The 20,183-nt window shown below is 33.9% G+C and overlaps 1 protein-coding gene across 1 annotated transcript in view; it reads left to right on the forward strand.

Moving 5' to 3' along the window:
• The window catches only part of LOC129225559 (ophiophagus venom factor-like), a 99,567-nt gene that overhangs the window by 33,832 nt on the left and 45,552 nt on the right, over positions 1 to 20,183 (forward strand). Inside the window, exons 15-18 of the mRNA XM_054860004.1 lie at positions 437 to 560; positions 2,600 to 2,653; positions 4,665 to 4,859; positions 5,375 to 5,519. Coding sequence (XP_054715979.1) covers positions 437 to 560; positions 2,600 to 2,653; positions 4,665 to 4,859; positions 5,375 to 5,519 — 518 coding nt within the window. The remainder of the gene's footprint in view (positions 1 to 436; positions 561 to 2,599; positions 2,654 to 4,664; positions 4,860 to 5,374; positions 5,520 to 20,183) is intronic.

Consider the following 20,183-nt stretch of genomic DNA (forward strand, 5'->3'; position numbering starts at 1 on the left):
CGATGATTTCTTTCTTCACATATAGGTTGAGGTCTCTGCTATTCCACAAAGGTCTCTTATACTTTCATTAATCCACAACGTTTTTTCCAATTTGTTATTCCAATGACAATACACATGAAAGATTTACAAATGCATAAGAAGGTTAGGAAGAACACCCAGAGCTACAGGCAGGAATCGAACCCGCGCCTATCTGCTTCCAAAGCAGTTGGCGAAACCACGCGCCCAACGAGACCTCAGCGATGATTTTCGAAGACGTAATTAGAATCTAAATATACGTTTGTCATCTTTCTTTATAAATTCTCCAAGAACATAGAACTTCTTTTGTTTTTGTTTTAAATTTTTCAGTAGCTGAAATCTTAGTATTTTATGAAATAAAAACATTCTTAAGGTCAATATTTCTTGATGTAATGATAGCAATTGTTACCCTTTTTTCCAGATGTTCGAGGCATTCTCCCGCCACGATCTTGGGTGTGGACCTGGTGGTGGCCTTAATACCAATGTAGTATTGGCTAACACGGGTGTTCTTATGTCCACGAATTTCTATTCTCCCGGCCAATCAAGTAAGTCACTGCCATCATTAACTTAATTTAAGGGCCTAGATGAATCAACGAAAACCTCACAAATGGAACGAGTGTTTTCATAGGTTTTTGAACATCGGTCTTTGCTCTTGTCTTATGGCTTTGCCTTCACCTGATGGTTATTCTTTTACACGGGCCTAACTTGTGATTTGAAGACTTTTAAGTATCGGACTGTACAGTTTAATATTATAAAATCAATTTTGAGTTTCCTATCTGAGATCAGGTAAAAAAGAGGTTAGCCCTTCTACTCCTAATGACGCCCGCCTGCGACGGGCGCACATCCGAATGGAGTGAAAACTTTTACGTTTGAATTATAAGGCTGATTCAAGTGCCATTGTACTTCCTTCAGACTCGAATAAACATCAGCAATTGTTTTTGTTGACTTCTTTTCAGTTGTGCTATAATTTCTACTAAGGGAGAGTTTCTTTTTGTGTCTTTCTAGTAAGTTTCATCTGCTATTTCTCTTATCAACAAATGATGAAAATTTCGTAAGACTTCGATTTTCCCTTTTTGCTGTATAACTTCCTTTTTATTAAAAACTTTTTCCTTGTCGACTGGTCATTTTAAACTCTTCCAAGGAGGGTCAAAGGGTTAAGTATACTATATCAAAAAACAAGAAAAACTACCCCCAAATACACTATATGACCAAAAGTATTGGGACACTTTCAAAAATTTACATTTTTAAGCATTTATCAAGAAATAAGAGGTTAGTTGCTGTGTAACTTTTGTCACATAAAAGGTATACACCAGATGTCATTTTCCAATAAAAGTTATATCACCGTAGGGTTTCAGGGATCAGTAACAAATTGAGGAAAACAAGAATGTTTTTTGATCATCATTCATCGTAAATAGCTGAGAATAAGCTGTACATTTTAGAGATTAGTTAGTTTACTGTATACAATTATTTTACTAACTTCCGAGAGAGTATCACTGATATTCACAAAGATATAAGCATTTCTTTAAAAACTACGAATTTTATTTGAAAGTTTTTGCCTTATAACACGCAAAGTTTTCCATCAAAGCTTACCAAACTTTCAGAAAAGTTGACAACTTACAAGAGAAGTATAATACTAAAATTTGAAATTAAAATGTTGAACATTTGATAAAATATGGACATTTAAAGCAATTACTTTCTACATGCGCATGCGCTAAAGATAGCGAATTTTAAATTTAAAATTTTTTAAATCCAACTAGATTTTTCAACTCATGATAAAATTCCAGTTGAATATTTTAAAAGTTCAGAAAGTTATCAGCGATTTAATGAGCCGAATTTGAATAGCTCTTGGAAAGGTGACGCATTATGACTCTGTTTTATGTTACAAAATACAAACTCAAAATATTTAGAGCAGATTAGCGGTAACTTAGCTGGGAATTATCATGACGTGTAACATGCCAAATTGCCGAAAAATCCCCATTACTGAAATTACTGTTTCTATTTTTTGTTTCTCATGTTTCAATTTTACATTTTAATGAAATTTTTTTAGTTTTTTAAGTGATTTAATACAATTGAACTAGAATATAGTAAGTGTTTAGATTGAAAACTCTGTTTTCAGAATTGTACATTCTCTGTTATCACTAACTTATTCGCGAAATATTTATAAGCTTCATTTTTCAACAACTCAAATAACGTGAATAAATATGGCATTTAAAATTGAAACCCAATAGATACAGTTTGAAAACGGATTACATGGAATTGGCAAACTTTCAGTTAGGAAAAGTCTATCTGATTGAGGGGCAAAAGTAAAAATTTGATGCTCGTGTTCCACTCATTTGAATGTAACTCTAATTAATTTATAGCATGCATCTGCAAAAGCTGGCATCCCTGAAAACTAATAGATGCGTCCATTTCCTCCTCTAAAACGGAAGTTTGCCTTTCCATCTAATCGGTGGTCAAACAGTAACTCAATTCTTAAACGTAGTGTCATGAGAAATTATAAGACTTGCGTTTTACTCACATATTTATAAGAAAGTAATTAGTTAAAAGTTCATTGCGACTCTAACATTTTTTACTTCTTTTCCAGTATCGTCTTGTGCGGAAGTAAAAAGAAGGAAGAGAGAAATAGCTTCTGAGATAAGTACGTTTACTCAGTACTTATTCTGTGCAAAGGAAAAAAGTTCTTTTGGATTATTAATTTGCTAGCAGTACCCGCACAGCGATGTCCGTGCTAAAAATTTAAAGGAAGTCCACTGAATAAAAAACATTGACGCCCCCCTCTCCCTCTGATGTGAAATGATCATTTTTCCTTGTATAAAATGCGTACAAACCTTTTCAAAAAATAAAAAAAAACCTATTAAAGTTTCTTTGGAATTTAAAACTTTTCGTCAAATCATTAAATTAGATTTACAGTTGCTTTAAAACTCTATTTAGCGAGTGAAGCGGTTTTTAATGCAATTTAAAAATTTTCGCCAAATAAAAAATAAAAAAAAAAGACATCAAATAATATGTTTCAAAAGTAAAAATAGTTCCGCGAAATAAGCGAAAAATAACTCTGAAGCCAAATTATAAATCGTAAAGATGCATTTTTAACAAAAAATGAATTTGACGTTATTAAATAAAATGGTTATGTGCTTGACTGCAACATGACTAATAAAAACGTCTAATGACACTTCCTTTTCATAGTGTTTGCAATATGTAATAAAGTTACATGCTTTTCTTTTTATTTGTCTACTGGTCGGTAACCTTATATTTACTCCTAACCACCGGTATAAGGTAAAGGTATATACAGTCGGACTCCGATTTAACAAATTCATCAAGACCGAAACTTTTATACGTTGAATCGGAGTTATTCGTAATATCGGGGTTCGAAAAAAACTACACTTACTTTTTCTGAAAACCCTAATAAGAAACTGCACAAAAATATCTATAAATAGAAAGTGTGCACTTTTTGTTCTGCATTCCGCGAATTCTTACACACTAATTGATTTAAAATTTTATTGCACTGTGTAATAGATTTTGACAATTTTCTTGATATTACTTGACTCGAAATAGTTCTCTTTCGACTTGAAGGAGATTAAAAAAAATACTATGTCATTTACAGCCTTCAGCATGAGATATGTTTTTAGTTTCCATGTAAAGCATTAGAAAAAGTAAGTTTTAGTGAGAGTTTCATTATCGCTTTCTGCATCAGAACCGCTACTCTTTGGTGTTACCCCCTCGCTCGCCAAACATTGCTGATTCCAAGAAAAGTCTTTTTCTGCTTCGGACAAGACGGATATATCATTTGGAAAACAATCCAATGTTCCCTAACTCAAATTAACGAAAAAAAAATGTTTTTTTTTCGACTGTTAAAATAATTCGTTAGTTCGGGGCTTATTATCCGGTAAATCAATGTTTTTGCCTTTATTTTAGTCGGGGAAAAAGAAAAATTCGCTACATCGTGAAATTCGTCAAATAGAGGTTCGTTAAAACGAAGTCCGACTGTATAACACAATATATTTAATACCAGCCACCAGGGTGGCTAGATTAGCCACCTGCGGCTGGTGTATACCACCGAGGACAGTATACTTCGGGGCTTCGCCCTTTTCTTACTGCCTGCTAAGGAACTCTAATTAATCAGTGGTCCGTTAATTTATACCATAGCCACACTGCACGTTGAAAATCCAGGAATTATTGCACCAAGGTCAAGTTTTCTGTAACGTCACTTTCACGAGAAGCAGTTGTTGACATGATATCAACCGCAGACATCCAGAGATTTTGAATCAAATGAAAACTCGCTGAGAACTGATGTTTTAATTAATATTTCCGCTGATAAAAGTCGTACAGGTGTGAGATTGAGCATATAACGTTCTCCAAAAAATTACGAATCTTATGGTAGTACCTGAATCAAATCCCAGCACGATTTTGTTCTCAAGGAGTTAGGATGACATACATGCATACATACGGTCAGATTTTAACAACACAGATGGTGTTACATCTATTATTTTTGTTTATTTATCTATGTTTTTGTAAAAGTTACGTTTTTGTGAAGTTTGTTTGTTCAGCTGTAGTTCAAAAGTCTAAACGGCCTATTTCTTTTTTGTGACCCTTGAATAATAAAACTCCTAAAATTCTTTTTTTTTTTTTTTTTTTTTTTTTTTTTTTTGAAGCAAGCTCTTATACAGGAATGGAAAGACAGTGCTGCACTCTAGGAATAAAGCGAGATAATTACGGACGGACTTGTGAGCAACGGACGGCGATTGTGCAGAGATACTTGGGAAGACACCATGAAGAATGCTCCAGAGCCTTCTTGCGATGCTGCCTCGACGCTAAAGATCGCATAAGTGCACGCTCGAGAGTAGCCGGTAAGTGATTTAGCAATTAAACCGTAGGATTATTGTTTATCTGTATATGGTGCTTCTTGTTTGTCAAAAAAATTCCAATATTTTCAAAAAAAAAAAATCCAATAGTATTTATTTAACTACACATTTACTGTTAAAAATAAGTTGACGGAGAATCCAACACGAAGTCTTTTATCTTATTTCACTCCAAAACGAACTTCCACAGCAAACTTTTTGAATCGTTCCAACCACCGCCTATTGCCATTCAAGTAAAGATAAAACACATCATTAAACATAATTTATACCTAAGAATAGTCTGAACACTCTAATACTGTTTAATAGGTATTAATAATACATTTATCTATAGTCTGCGTGAATTAACATACTAGTTGATTTTTAAAAAAAATGGTTATATGAATTCAACATTGATGCTTCAGCATTGGAAAATACTTTTAAAGTATGTTACAGCAGGAAATTGATACCTTTACTTTATTGCTTTTGCATTAAAATAAATATTTAACTGTTTAATTAATTAACAGTCGTGACTTCTTTGGGACGCATGGGAGGTTTTGGCGAGGAAGAAATGGATTTCGTGTCCATAGACGAAGAAGAGGATGTCGAGAAAGATGTACTGGTGAGAAGGGACTTCAAAGAAACTTGGATCTTTCATGACATTACAATCGGGTAAGAAAACTCGCCTTTCGTTTCGATGTTGTATTTCGTAATTGGGCAAGTTCTTTATACAACAAAATCATATTTAATGTAACTTTCGAAAATTCTGACTCTTTGCGTGTCTCGTGTCATAAGTACAAAGTTAATCCTTTTTGAGGTTATTTTTATCTATTCGGCTTGGGGGGCGGGGCAACATTGGTTAGAGGAAGGAGTTCGATTAGACCTTTAAGGCAATTGTGAAGATTTTATTCAACTTCAAGCCCTGTCCTTTTGCTTTGTTTGGGTTTTCTTCTCGTACTTAAACATTGGCGTATCATATTTCCTTCATCCTTAACTAAAAGAGTTATTAATTAATAAGAGATAGTCAAATCAAAGGTGGATTGAGTTTCTGACAGGAGGGAGAGAAGTTCATTACTAAAATATGAGTACTCAAACCAGAAGTTAATTCATAAGCAGAATTGCGAGGACTTGGGTTTTACTTAAAGATCTAGGGGGTATTGAATAGAAAATTCGAGTTCTTGATATTTGGTTTTAAATTCTTGATTTTTGTTTTTATTTATGAAAAAGACACATTTATTAAACAGCTTAAAGATAAAACATAATATTACATTCACTCTCTGTGACTGATGGAGCTGGAAAGAAACGAAAAAAAAAAAAAAAAAGGAGGAAGAAGAAGCAAAAAAATCTTACTCACTCTAGCTTTGCATTTCATTTCTTTGCACTATCTGCTTAACTGTATCAAATATTTAATAGAACCTTTTATTTTTTTGCAGCAGGCAATTTTCATGCCATTTTTCGAAGAAATTGTTCCAAAGAATTAATTGAGGCATCAATTTTAGTATTTTTCATTATATTTTCTACTTCAACATTTCTAACATATATATTTGTAATAGACCAGTGAATCTACAATTAGCAATTGCATAAAAGAGGGAAACGTTGAAGGAACGATTAGTTACATAGTCGAAAACTAATGTATAGTAGCATTACTGAAGATTGTAAATGTTACTAAACTAAGTTAAGCAATTTCTTTCGCATGAACTGTTGAGTTTCTTTCTAAGATTTATGTTGTTGGTAACCCTCGCACATGGGACATTTGCGATATCGTAAGTCCAACACTGCCTCTAACAAAAAATGAAACTAATGGAGTTCCCAACTTCAACCATGGCCCACTAAATTTCGCATGGACTAATAATAAGAGTAGATCGAGCTTTCTCATTCTTGCTGATGAAGAAAATTGGTTCGAACATGTATCATGCGACTGGTGTGGGGGTTTGGCGAAACCCTTGGCAGCATGGTTGCTAGATGGCGGCATTATCTTTAGTTTGGCACTCGTCATTTATTTTAAGACGGGATCGACTTTCATTAGTTTCTTTTTTCTTTCCCCGGTGCAGAGATTGAATTTTTTTTCGCTTAGTTATGAATTATTTTGACATTAGTAATTAGTTTTAGATAGCAGTTTTCAGTAACTTTTATTTCATTTGGAACTGATCATTTTAAGTGTAATGTTATGTGTTGACTTAAAGTATTCGCCGCAAACAAGTTGAAGCAAGTTGCCGTGTATATTATGCTGAAACATACTGCCTATACTACATTTCTTGCAATAATAAAAGAAATTAGGGGATACTACGTTTTTAATGAATGCCTTTTTGAAATTTAGAATTTCAAAAAGGTTGCTGTCTACGGAAGTTGTCCGCGGTAAGCTATACTATATAGTAGCCAATTTAGAAATGCGCCATTGTAGTAAACTAAACACTGAATTATTTTTCCAGTTTACATTCTTAAATCAATATGATAGAAATAAGTTGTCTTCTCAAAACGAGTTTCGTATTTCAAACTGTCTAAATAACGTCAAAGCATTATTAAACGGATGTCACCACAAATTAAGAGAGATCAAATTTGACAATCCCGAAAATTTTAAAATTTCAGCATAGAAATACAAATTATTTAAAGATAGTATGCGTACATAAAAGAGAAAACTGAAAATCAAGATTGTTTTCATTTTAAAAAGGGAATCTTTCAAATTGGCGGAAAAAAATTGTCGCCAACATTAAGATTAACTTGCTAACACTTAAAAACCTTTCCAAAATGCATTTCACTTCTCTGAGGATAAAAAAAAATACTTCCAGAAGCTAGCAAAATAGTGTATAATATGTATTCCTATGAGTTTCACTGATATAACTTAGTATTTAATAGAAATACATAGTTATGAACTTCATATCGAAATATGGCTCGGAAAAGAATAATTGCAAGAAATGAAATAAAATGTAATATTAATGTTACTGCATACTTGTGAAATGTTACAGGTAATCCTTTTACATATTTTTCTATGCAAGGAAATGCGCAGCAACAGTGAACCATTTTTCATGCACTTGGGGTGCTATGAATAAGAAAATTAACTTAGCGCTTGGCAAACATGATTTCTTTAGATATGGAAGACGTCGTCTGCTACGATCAACACTCGCCGTTGCTAGGATAGCCACTAGTCACATGGTTTGGTTTGTGAGCAGCAAAAGGGTTGCCATAGCTCGGTCTACTCTTATTATTAGTATATGAAATTTCGGTTACGCTTATAGGCCGTGACATTCGCTGGAACTCGTGGCAACAAATAGTGTGTTATAGGGAATCCATGTTTTCCATTGCGTTGCCATTGATTGGTGGATGCCAGGGTTCCGTTCAGCGCCCCTTTCGGTTAAAATAGGTGACGTCCAATCAAAAATATAAAAACTTTGAAACGTTGACATTGATAGCTGGAAGCCAGGGCTCCGTTCAGCGCCTCTTGCGGTCAAAATGGGAAACATATGAAGTTTCGAATTTTTCGAGAATTTCAAGAGCAAATCAAATCATAGTTGCATTTCATTAACACAGAAAAGTCATAAATTGTCAAGGCCCGTAAAGCATCAGCGCCGTCTAGTGGGACCATGCTTTAACGAAGCTGAATTCCTCAATAACTAACTGTTTCCGTTTTAAATCCACTATCCTTTCCTTTACTGTCGGATTTACTTTTATGAGCTCATTTATAGGAAGCGTTTGAATAAACAAATTTGAATTATCTTTGTTTGTCAAAAATGGATACAGCTGAAGGGGGAAAAACCAACGAAATTTATGAAGGAAAACACATAAAGGAACCCGCTGAAGGAAAAAACACAGAGAAAATAGCTAAAGAAAAGGATATCGTTGATACTGCTGAAGAAAAAGATACCACGAATGCTGCTGAAGGGAAAGATAACATGGATAGCAGTATTGAAGAAGAAGACACTAGGAAATACGCGTCGGTTACGGAAGGAGACAGAGCTGATTTCAAGATGAAATTGGAAGAAGTTTTATCTTATTACATTGCAAAAGCCATCGCACAGAAACCTAATAACTACATCGAGCATGCTGCAAAGTATTTTACTAAATTGAATGCTGAGAGACTTTTGTATGGCTCATCTCAGCGAGAATAGTTTTCTGAAAAAGGAAAGAACATACAACATTAAAAAATAAAAGATTTTCAAACTATGCTCAATTTTTTTCTTTTATTTTTAAATGTCAGTGAATGTTCATTCAAAAACTCATGTAGAATTGAAATCAAATAGATGAGCACCTGAATATGTCAAATACTGCAAATGTATATCGTACATGAATACTTTCGCTAATGAAGGTTTTGGTAACACGCTGAATCTCTCCATCTTTATTTTCTTTTTTAACGATATTTTAGCATATAAATCTGATAAGCTAACTAGCTTAATATTGTAAGGATTAAAAAACAATTTTGTTCTTATATTTTGCATAGTTGCTGGACAGTATAATAAGCATGTGAGAATTATCGTAACCTGAAACATGCCAAGTTAGCGAAAAAATTACCAAATGCTGAAAGCAATGCATTTACGTGGAAAATGTTTTCACTTTTATTGCTTTGATTCAATTATTTGGTAGATTATTTTTCATTTTAATTGAACTATGAACTATTTGTCCTGCTTAATGACGTTTTGTTAAAAATTAAACTTTAAATTTTAAATTTCAGAAACATTGTTTTTGGCAAAATTTGGTAAGCACGTAAGCGCTTCATTTTTATCAGTTTGGTGAAAAGCCAAACGTTTCCACGTTATCATAACAAATTTTTAAAATAAATGGCACGTTTACTTAACATCATGTAAAAGTCAATAATATAATGCAAAAGTTAAGGTTGCATTCTGGTATCCCCCCCCCCCCCCCCAAGTTTTGCCGACACGAAATTTCCTTTCCCCCTGTTTTTCAGTTTCAATCATACCTTTTGATTTATTAAAAGGGGGAAACAATTTCAAATGTAGACAAAACTGGGGGGGGGGGGGGGACCTGCATTATATTACACGCTCTTTCTTTTCTGCATTACGTTTAAACTGTTTTAGCCATCCATTTTGTACAAGCTACCTTAATCTTGATAGATCTCAGTTACTTAGAACTTTCTCAAAATGCATTAAATTAAATCAAATTTCCTACAAATTTCAAAACATCGCAGCGCAACAAAACATTTAAAGCGAAGATTTAACGTATGGTGGCCCCCAGGGACGGCATTTCAGCATTTCCTTCGGGGAGTCGAGTTTTTTGAACATGAATTTTCTCCATGCGGTATAAAATATCTATTGGTTAACAGGAAGTAATAATAAAATGGTAAAATGGTTTCAATGTTAAGAATGATTAGATTTAATAAGAACAATTAAAATTTTTGCGACCGAAGCTTTAAATTTATTTTGTAATTAAGTTAGCTCATAAAATATCTCGGTAGTAGTTTTTATTTTTTAGTAAAGTTTGAACCAGGTATTTTTGGAGTCAGGAAGAAGAGAAAATTTTGTAACTGTATTTAATCAATATCCAATGTTTTGCTTTATTGCCAGTATAGCTTAAAGATGAAGGTTTTGCTTGCCTCATTGCACTTCGAAGGTAATTCTCTAACTTCCTGAGACACAAAAGTCATCTTCCAAATCACTGACCTGATTGAAACCGTCAATAATAAAAACCAAGCGATGGGAGCAAGAAAGTTATGTTAAATAGACAAATTTCCTTGAGATCAGTCTCTTTAAAAGAACCAAGAAAGATTTTTAAATTGGGCTAGTCTTTATTTTGCGTCATTAAAAAGCATAGTCGCAATTCACAAAACAATTCCTCTTCCCTCATGCCAGAAACTTTACTTAGAAGTGTAATATTTTCTTTTTTATTTTCTATACCCGACCTACATAATACTGAACTTAAGACCAATGATAAATGTATGTCATCTAATCCTGTCTTAATTTCTTGAGAAACGCTCATTTTATTCAAAATATTGATTTAATAATTTGACTACAACTTCATGTGGGTTTTGTCACCTCTTCTACAATGGTATACAGTAAAAACTGAAATGGAAAGTTCTGTCACAAAATTTGTTCAAGTATGCATTAGTGCGAGAATTACCATGAGTTTCAATGGGGTCGTTTCCGAAATTTAAAAAAAAAAAAAAAATTCTGAAAGAGCATGCTTAAAAATATAGGATCTGACCATTTTTTAAATACACTGGCCTCAAAAAGTCAAGGTACAACATGTTTCTCGAAGCTCACCATTCAAAAAATGGCAGTAACAATAAAATGCATAGTTTGCATGAATGATAATAACGAACTTGAAATCATTTATGAATAAACGATAGCTGCCATGTTCATTTTATGGAAATGAACATATCTTTATGAGTGAGAAATAAATATGCAAATATCAAGCTTTCGCAATTTTTTTTGTAAGTTATATTGATTTTCAACCGTTGTTGGCAGTTTCGGTGACAATAGTCAATAGAGTTTAGAAAATGTCTCAGAGACGTCGTTTGTCCGATTCGTTAAGGTGGCGGGCGGTTGGATATGGATGGAAATGGGATTGTCTCAGGCTGATGCTGCTAGACGTCTCAAGGTGTCTCGTAGTGTTGTTCAGCGACTTAGGGATCAATACCAATCAGCAAATTCTGTGTCCAGAAGACCTAGTCCAGGCCGACCACGAGCTGCCTGCACACACCTGCAGAAGACCGTTTTCTAGTTCTTTTGCCCCGAAGGAGAAAAACCGCTACTGTGCCGCAGCTCGTCGCAGACCACTTTGTAAAATGAGGAAGAAGAATCTCTGCTACTACGGTGTGAAATCGTCTTCACAATGCAGCTCTCTATGCAAGAGGACCAGTTGTGTTTGTTCCGTTCAACGGACCACAGCGAAGGATCCGCTTATGCTAGGCAAGACAACATGTTTCCTGGACCCATCAGCAATGGGCTTATTTGCTGTTCACAGACGAGTCCAGACTTACATTGGAAAGTGGATCAGGGCTTCTACTGATCTGGTGGGAACAGCACATTACATACCATCAATCCAACACTGTCGAAAGGCAGTTATAGAGATGCTGGAATCATGGTTCGGGCAGGGATCTCGCTCGGTGGTCACACTGACCTGCATGTGTTCCATTGAGGAACTCTGACTGGTCTGAGATATCGGGATGAAATCCTTGATTCATATGTTCGCCCATATGCTGGTGCTATTGGTAGTGACTTCATTATGATGGATGGTAATGCACGACCTCCCTTAGCTCGGATTATCGAGGAGTATCTTGAGAACCGCGGTTTGGAACGAATGGAATGGTCAGCTCGATTTCCAGACCTGAATCCGATGGAACATCTTTGGGACTACCTTGGCAGACAGGTTGATGCTTTAAATCCTCCTCCAAGGTCGTTACATGAGTTGGAACAAGGCTTACTCTGTGTCTAGTCTTCGCTTCCTATTCCGGTGTCCCCCAAATTAAAACAAAACATAGAAAATAGATGCCGCCAATGCATTCAAGTTAGGGGGGGACACATTCCTTATTAGAACACATTTTTGCATTGTTTCTATGACATTTTACTACACAACACTGATGTTCTGTTTTCTCCAAGAATGGACTTTTCCGCAAAGATTACTTTTTTATTATAAATCGTTTTTGCAATACACTTACACACATTTTTTTGACGTATTCAATAAAAAACAATTTAATGCACATATCCTCCAAATTTTTTGTTTCTACATTCATTCATTTGCAAATTAGACGCAAAAAACCGGTTGTACCTTAACTTTTTAAGACCAGTGTAATTCGACTAAGTTTAATATTTTTTAAAAAATACTTTAATCGGTGCGCTTTCATTGTTTACGCATCTGCCGATGACATCACAAATGATGAAATGCCATTCACTGTTGCCAATCGTGGAGCAAAATATTTAATTCGCATCTTTACTCACGTGTACTGGCAACGATATGGTTGATAGCAAACGTAGAGCGCCATATTTAATTCGCTTCTTGATAATCATAACGTGGAAACGCGATAGACAGATGCGCTAAAATACATGATTTGTGGCGTCATAAAGACCACGCCTTATTTTCAAGATCGGATATTTTAAAAATTTAATTAAAAATTAAGCGTTGGAAAAATGAAAGTTTTTTCTCGCTCCATGTTATTTTCTTCGCTTATTCTATCTATTTCAGCGGCTAAAAGTAGTACTTTTCACTGAAGGAAACAATCCCACTGTCAATCCAAGAATTAAGATTAGCAGATTGAAATTTTTATGATAGAGTGTAGCATTTTTCAAAAAACGCACCGTTTTTATAATTAAGTAAACAAAAGTTTAATAAATAAAGTAAACAAAAATTCGAACAAATTCATATACATATTAAAATGACATCAGATTTGCTATCACTGAAAAGGTCGCTTTCCAGTCATGCTTCCAGGGGGCTTTTATATTCATTCAAATGAAACCAGGTCAGTGCGTCTAACTTCACATTACATCAGACGTTAGACGATGCGCATGTATGGACACACCATATATTGGTAGAGAGATTGACGCATGTGCAACGTTTCATGTTGCACAGTGATAGTGTGGTTTAACGCCGAAGAGAACGTGGTCACACAAGTTATCGTCCACTACGATACAGGTCCTGTTTTGACTAAAGCCCTCACAAGGGCCCACTCAGGGGGAGGGGGTCCACTGCTAGTCAAGCTCCTGAAACGGGGAACCACCTTCAATGCCCAGCGTTATCAAACCACTTTACAGAGCCTTAGAGGAGCCATTAAGTCGAAACGGCCAGGCATGTTGTCCAAAGGCGTTCACATGCGGCCAATGCAGTGAAGACAACATTGCAGTAATTTCGGTGGGAAACGCTGGAGCTGAAACATCCACCGTGTACCCTTTCATCGTTCAGGCCTTTCACTGTATGACTTTCATGTTTTTGGACCTCTAAAACAAGCTATTCGCAGATGATACACCGGATATCGCGGATATCACAATGGTAGACGAAGTGTATGACTGGGTTCAGTCCTAGATCCGCGATAGCAAACTACTAACTTCTTTAAAGATGGAAATGACCGCCTAGTGTTGCAATGGAATAAATGTGAAAACAGTTTTGGCGATTATTTTTGAGTTAATAAAATCGTAACCATTACTTTTGGCTAATGACCACGTTTCATTTGAATGTCCCTTACAGATTCAACTCTTGAATACCATCTTGTGTACTCAGAGATAGTCAAGTAACGAGCCTCAAGATGTATTTGTTGAGGTGGTACTTTTTTAATGTGGAATGTTTTTCAAAAATAGCATATTTTTCAAAAAGTTTCTATTAAAGCATATAATAAATACATAGAGATGCTAAAATATGTTTCTCGTACAAGGAATCAATGAACACTTACTAGATAAACATTGAGTTATAATGTGAACCTAAAAATATATGTAAACTGACCAGGAGTTTTGCGTAAAAAGTGCGCATTCTCAACACTGTACGGGCTTCTCATACAAGATGCACCATCATAACATAGAGCACACAATTTTGAAATATTTAACCCATATGAAGAGATTACTTCTTTAGTTAAGGCATACAATTATTCTCAATCAATTTTTTCTGTTCAGAAAATGCAGGCAAATAATTTTATCGGAATTGAATTTACACATTTTTTTTATTATTCTTAGTGAAAAATTTGGGGGTGCAACCCCCCCCCCCTATTTGCCACCCCTGGTGGCCCCCGGTTGCAAGCTAAAGACTTTTATGCGGCGACTTTCTAAGAATGTAAAAGCCTTCATAATCTAAAGTCAATTTTCTGGATCTCAAAAATCCACCGAATGATCACTTAGACTCATTAACGTCATTTAGGAGCGTCAACAAGGTAAATTGCCCTCTCCTGCTTTTGAGAAATTGATGCACGTACATACATGTGGGAGTGTCTTTTGTTGTTTTTTAATTATTTTTTGCGGGACAAAACCAAATAAAGAGAGAGAGAGAAAGTTCTGTCCCAAGCGCCTCCAAATTCATCGAGGATTGACTTAGGATGACGTCATTAGCTAGTTGGATGTCCTGCTCCCATCATGAAGGTGATTTATAGCTTATGAAACAAGAAAAAAATGTTGTGAGTTTTATTTATCTCTACGTAGTATAAAACAGAGTCCCCCAAAAGCGTCTGTGTGTTTGAACTCGCTAAACTCGAGAACTACCCTGCCGATTTCGATGAAATTTTCACAGTTTGTTCCTATAAGTTCTGAAAAGGTTTGCAGACCAATTCGGAAGTTATTTGCTTTTTTAGCTCGAATTAGTTTAGGCTTAGCTGAAATTTAGGCACTACTTTCTTTGTTAAATCTGTCAATAAAAAGTGAAGGGATTGTCCCACAGTTTTATTTTTCACAAAACTGAAAAGAGCGGCTTTTTTTACTCCAGATCTAACTCGACCTATGTTCGAAAGTTTAACCCTCTATCTCCATTAGAAAAAAAATGTTACAAGCGAATTAAATGAAGTTCAAAAATCTATTCTCTATTCGGAACTCCAGCGCTCGAATATGCTACCTTGCGGTGATTTACAAAACTGCAAATGAAACTAAAACATTGCCACGTTGCGTTCCACGTGTGTCTGTTGACGTAAACACAGGCAGTTTGTTCTGAGTATTTATTAACGCAATCGATGTGTCTTAGTTTGCTTTCAGCTACAGAAATTAATTCGTCCCTTAGTAGTATTCTCAAGCTTCTCAAAATAATGTTAATTTTCATTATTTCCTTAATAATTGGTGAAAGCGAAAATTCTGCATTAACAAACTTGGATAACGTTATACAAGGTAAAAAATTTTATTGTTTTGTATGAATTTGTAAGAATATGGTGTTTTTTTTAATCTTAAATTAATTAAACTTACCATATTTTACAGCAGCATTTAGTTGGAATGGACAGTATGCAAAATATTTTCTTGAATATATTATCGTAGAACAAAATGAATAACCGAGAAAGAATTTACTTTATTCCTTTTATTCTCAGCTGAAAGGTTTCGCCAAATTTGTTTAGGGTTATAGTTTTAGTATAGTGCGAGCAAAGTAGCCTTGGCGAGATTTCGCTTTTTTAGTTAAACCATTTTTAATTTTTATCATGAGTGGAATAAAATGGTAGTAAGATTACAGAATTCGATAAGTGAAAAGAAATAATGGTCAATCAACTGAAAAGAAAACTACCACCATATATCCGTGAGAATTTCGTTGATGATTTGCATAACATGACACAATTAAATCGTAACTCAGAAATTAGAAAAATCGAAACAGAAAAGTTTTAAATTAACCGATTCGGGAATTCGAGAGAAATAACTCAGCTACAAATGGAAAACAATAAGCGCTAGCCAAGCAAGGCAAAAAAGTATCATCTTCTTTCGATAACAATTTGTAAAGTCATATTGAATTTTCTAGCATTAATTGTTATTCTTATCAGGCCACAATTATTATTTAGTTTTATCAAGAATTGATAAATATCGAATTCAACATCGTGGAAATAGCTGCTTAGAACTACGAACTACGTAGTTTGCATTAATCTTTGACGTTTAGTAATGCTTCTTGAATTCTCATTTCTTTCTACGTGGGCCAGAATATCCACAAGACTTTGAAAATTAATTAAAAAAGAATAAAGCGAAAAAATCATACGTACGAACAAAAATCACAACACTTTTAGCATTTTCTTCGTTACCATGTGCGTTTGTTTTAGTTTTTAAGTCCGCCATTAGACAGTGACTTCAGTGCCCCCTATAGTTCGTTGGAGTTGCGAATACAAGTTTTTAACCATTTTATTTTCCGTTTCCACGGTAACGCTTTTTAAATCCATTCTTTATTTCCATCTTTCTCATTTTCAATTCTCATTTTCAATTCTTAAACTTATTTTACTTTGTGTTTCCATGGTTACGCTTTTTAAATTCATCTTTTTCATTTAAATTTCTTAAAAGTATTTTAATACTTGTCATCATTGTTTGGAGGGGAAATTTTGCATGATGGTTTTTTTTCTTTTATTTAAGCCTGATTGTTTAATATTCTTCACTTGACACAATTTTTATTTTCAAAGTAGACCGGGCAAAGCCGGGCAACGCAGCTATTTTATACACACACACACTTATATATATATATATATATATATATATATATATATATATATATATATATATATATATACATATTTATATATTTATGAAATACGTAAAAAATTGTGATAGTAAAGCAGCTGAGCATTTGAAATTCAAGTTAAAGCATTTAAAGTAAAACCTATAACCAATAAACTCTAAACAGGAAACAAATTAAACCTTCCTGATTGAAATTAACATAATTGAAATTTTTTTCACTATTTGAAATGAAATACAATACATTATACAGCAGAGCCAGTAAAAATTTACAGACGCAAGTCTTTTTAAAGCATAAGGGATATTAATTAATAATCTTGATCATTCAAAAATAAGTAAAGAAAGAGAGAGGGAAAAAATTTAAAAGGATAGAACAGTAGGGTGGTCCAAAATTTTGAAGGTGAAAATTTTTTGAGTCCTACCCTCCCATTTTGTTCCAATGTATTAAAAAATAAATCAGACAAAATTTGAAAACATTTCGATTATATTTAGAGGTAGCTCAATGCAGATCAAGTTTTCATCATTGCTGAATAGAACATGTACGACACACGACCATTGACCTCACTAAGGTAAAATACTATTGCTATTTTTATTAACAAGAAAACAATTGCTTTATAAAATTGCTATTTTATATGGAGACTTAACAATAGCCATTATGAAAATACTTTTGTAAATACAAGTAAATACATAAAATCTATTCCTTTAACAGTCGTGATCGAATAAATTTTCAACTTGTTGTTGCTTATGTATGTATTCTTAATTGTTTTGATTTTGATTTCACCACTGTTGGAATGGCAGTTTGCGCTTATTTTTGAAATGCATATGTCTCTTTACTTTAAAATAACTGAGCATGGCAAATACATCAATTAGATCAAAATCAGAGGTTTATATTCTTAGTTCAACCATAAGTGAGCTGACAGGTAGTAAACTACCTTCAATTCGTATGGTATTGGGTATGTTTCTTCATAACCATATTGAATTAAAGAAAACCTTAAGAGAATCTTCAAGAAATACAATAGAAGAAATAACAAAATTTTGGTAGAAAGCCAGAATACCCGTACAAAGACCCCAAAACTGTCAGCCCAAGTTAGAAAAACTTTATTAACAATGGAAGTTATTGAAAAAAAAAAACAGAAGTACAATGACAAAAAAAAAATAAAGAAGGTGAGCTTTGCGGGACTGGGGCCTAACTGACAAAGTTTCTGCAATGTGCTTTAACACAACGAGTGTCAATACCGGGGAAAGCAAGGGTACCCGTGTTTTACTAGATCAAAAACTAAAGAAGAGGTTACTATATTTTCCACGTCGACATCACATTATAGAATTAATTATTGGTGCAGTGTTTAATAAATGTTTGGGTTTTTCTTCCGCACCAGACGTACCTCTTTTTAAACGATCATGACACGCAAGCGAGAGATGATTATCAAGAATGTCTTGAACTATGCTTAATATTTCTCGGTAAAGCTCCTCCACATGGTATCAAATTTAGCACCTGGGGCTATGCATCATGCTAGATGGATGTCCAAAATTTTGTATTGTTTCAAAATATGGATGTTTAGCTGTCAATTTATCGTCACGTCAATAGAAGAAAAGGGATTGCAAAAAAAAAAAAGCATATTTATTGTACGTGTGTATTTAAAGGCTTGGATGACTGCTTCTATGCCTCAAAATGCACTGTATAACGATTTTAATGAAATCTTTATTGAAGTATAAAAAGATTGATGAAGACAAGCAAAACTGCAACGCAGAAATTTGCCAATCACCTGTGGTATTTGTCAGAAGAGCTCGTGGCATTAGCCCTTTTTGCCAATAAAGTGCCACACTGCATTAAAAGACAGATGGTGAAGGCAATGAATGAAGTAAACAGGAGTGGTGGAGCACCCTAAGATTTTGCTAAAACATTTTATGGATATGAAATTTGAAGAACTTGTGACAAAGGGGTCAATTTAATTTTTTCAAAGCATGGGTTTACCTGATACCTTCATTCACGCAGATCCAGAAATCTGGGAGCTTTAGGAGGATTTTAAGAAAGCAAAAAGGATTATTCAAGGAATTTCAGTGGTTAATGATAATGCTGAAAGGGGTATATCCCTTATAAAAGAGTAATAGAAAAATGACACGCAATGAAGAACAATTCCAATTCTTGTTGCAAGTTGTCGCAGAACATTGACGAGCTTATCCCGGATGTAAAAAGCAGAGTTTGTAATGTGTACTAAGGAAAGTCATATACATAACTATTAAAATACTATTATTATGTAACTATTTTTAACTTACAAAATGCTGGCAATTTCAATTAAATAAATTACATACTTTTCCTAGTGTCAATTTTATTTCTATCTGCATATGTGGCATAAAATGGTAAAACTCGGAACTTTGAGGCTGTTGAGCTACCTCTAAATGTTAAAATTATGAGCTTAAACTTCACAATAATTATTTTTTCCTCAGATGGAACCAAATAAGGGGGTAGGACCAATAAAAATCAGGATTTTTTTAAAAAGGGCCTTTTTTGGACCACCCTATAGATCAGTGTCTGTTAAAAGTATCTGCTAAGTAATTCTTACCTTCTATTAAAAATATTTTTTCGTAATTTCGATCTGAACAAGAAGTTTTGTCTAGAACTAAACGAGCCTACTTTCCCGTATACCCATACTACTTTCTAATACCTGATCAATATTCTCAAAAATAGCTAAAATCGCAAATTGTTTTAAAAATATTTTTCTGATATTTTAAACTAATTTCTAGGAATAAAATGTTCCTCACTCATCTAAAAAATTAGATGCGTAAAAAAAATAAATAAATAAACGAACAAATAAAATAGCAGCACCTTTTAAACAAAGCAGCTAATAAACGTTTTTCCATTAAAAAAAAATTCTTTAACAGCTTTCAAAACGAAAAAATAATAATTAAAATTAATAAGCTCATTAAAACAAAGCCATCATATCAAAAAAAAAAAAATCGTTTATTTTTCCCCTGGTGCCAAAAATCATTTTTAAATGAATTAATGCATTTACCAAAAAAAATAAAAACAATAAAATATAAACTTAAAGAAATAATTTTCACTGTCAAAAAAAAAATCGTCTGCGCATAAATTTATGTAGAAACATAAATGACTTCGAGTTGATCCGCCGAAAACTGAATACCTAAATTAAAACTTCAGCGTGAAAATAAAAACAAGTCATAATCACAATAATTATTTCACAGTTAAAACCATAGCTGTGGAGTCGGAGTAGGAGTCAGTCTCATTTTGGGATAAAGGAGTCGGAGTCGAATATCCAAGAATCGGAGTCAGCCA

This window comes from Uloborus diversus, chromosome 7, assembly GCF_026930045.1.
Source record: "Uloborus diversus isolate 005 chromosome 7, Udiv.v.3.1, whole genome shotgun sequence".
NCBI classification, from domain to species: domain Eukaryota; kingdom Metazoa; phylum Arthropoda; class Arachnida; order Araneae; family Uloboridae; genus Uloborus; species Uloborus diversus.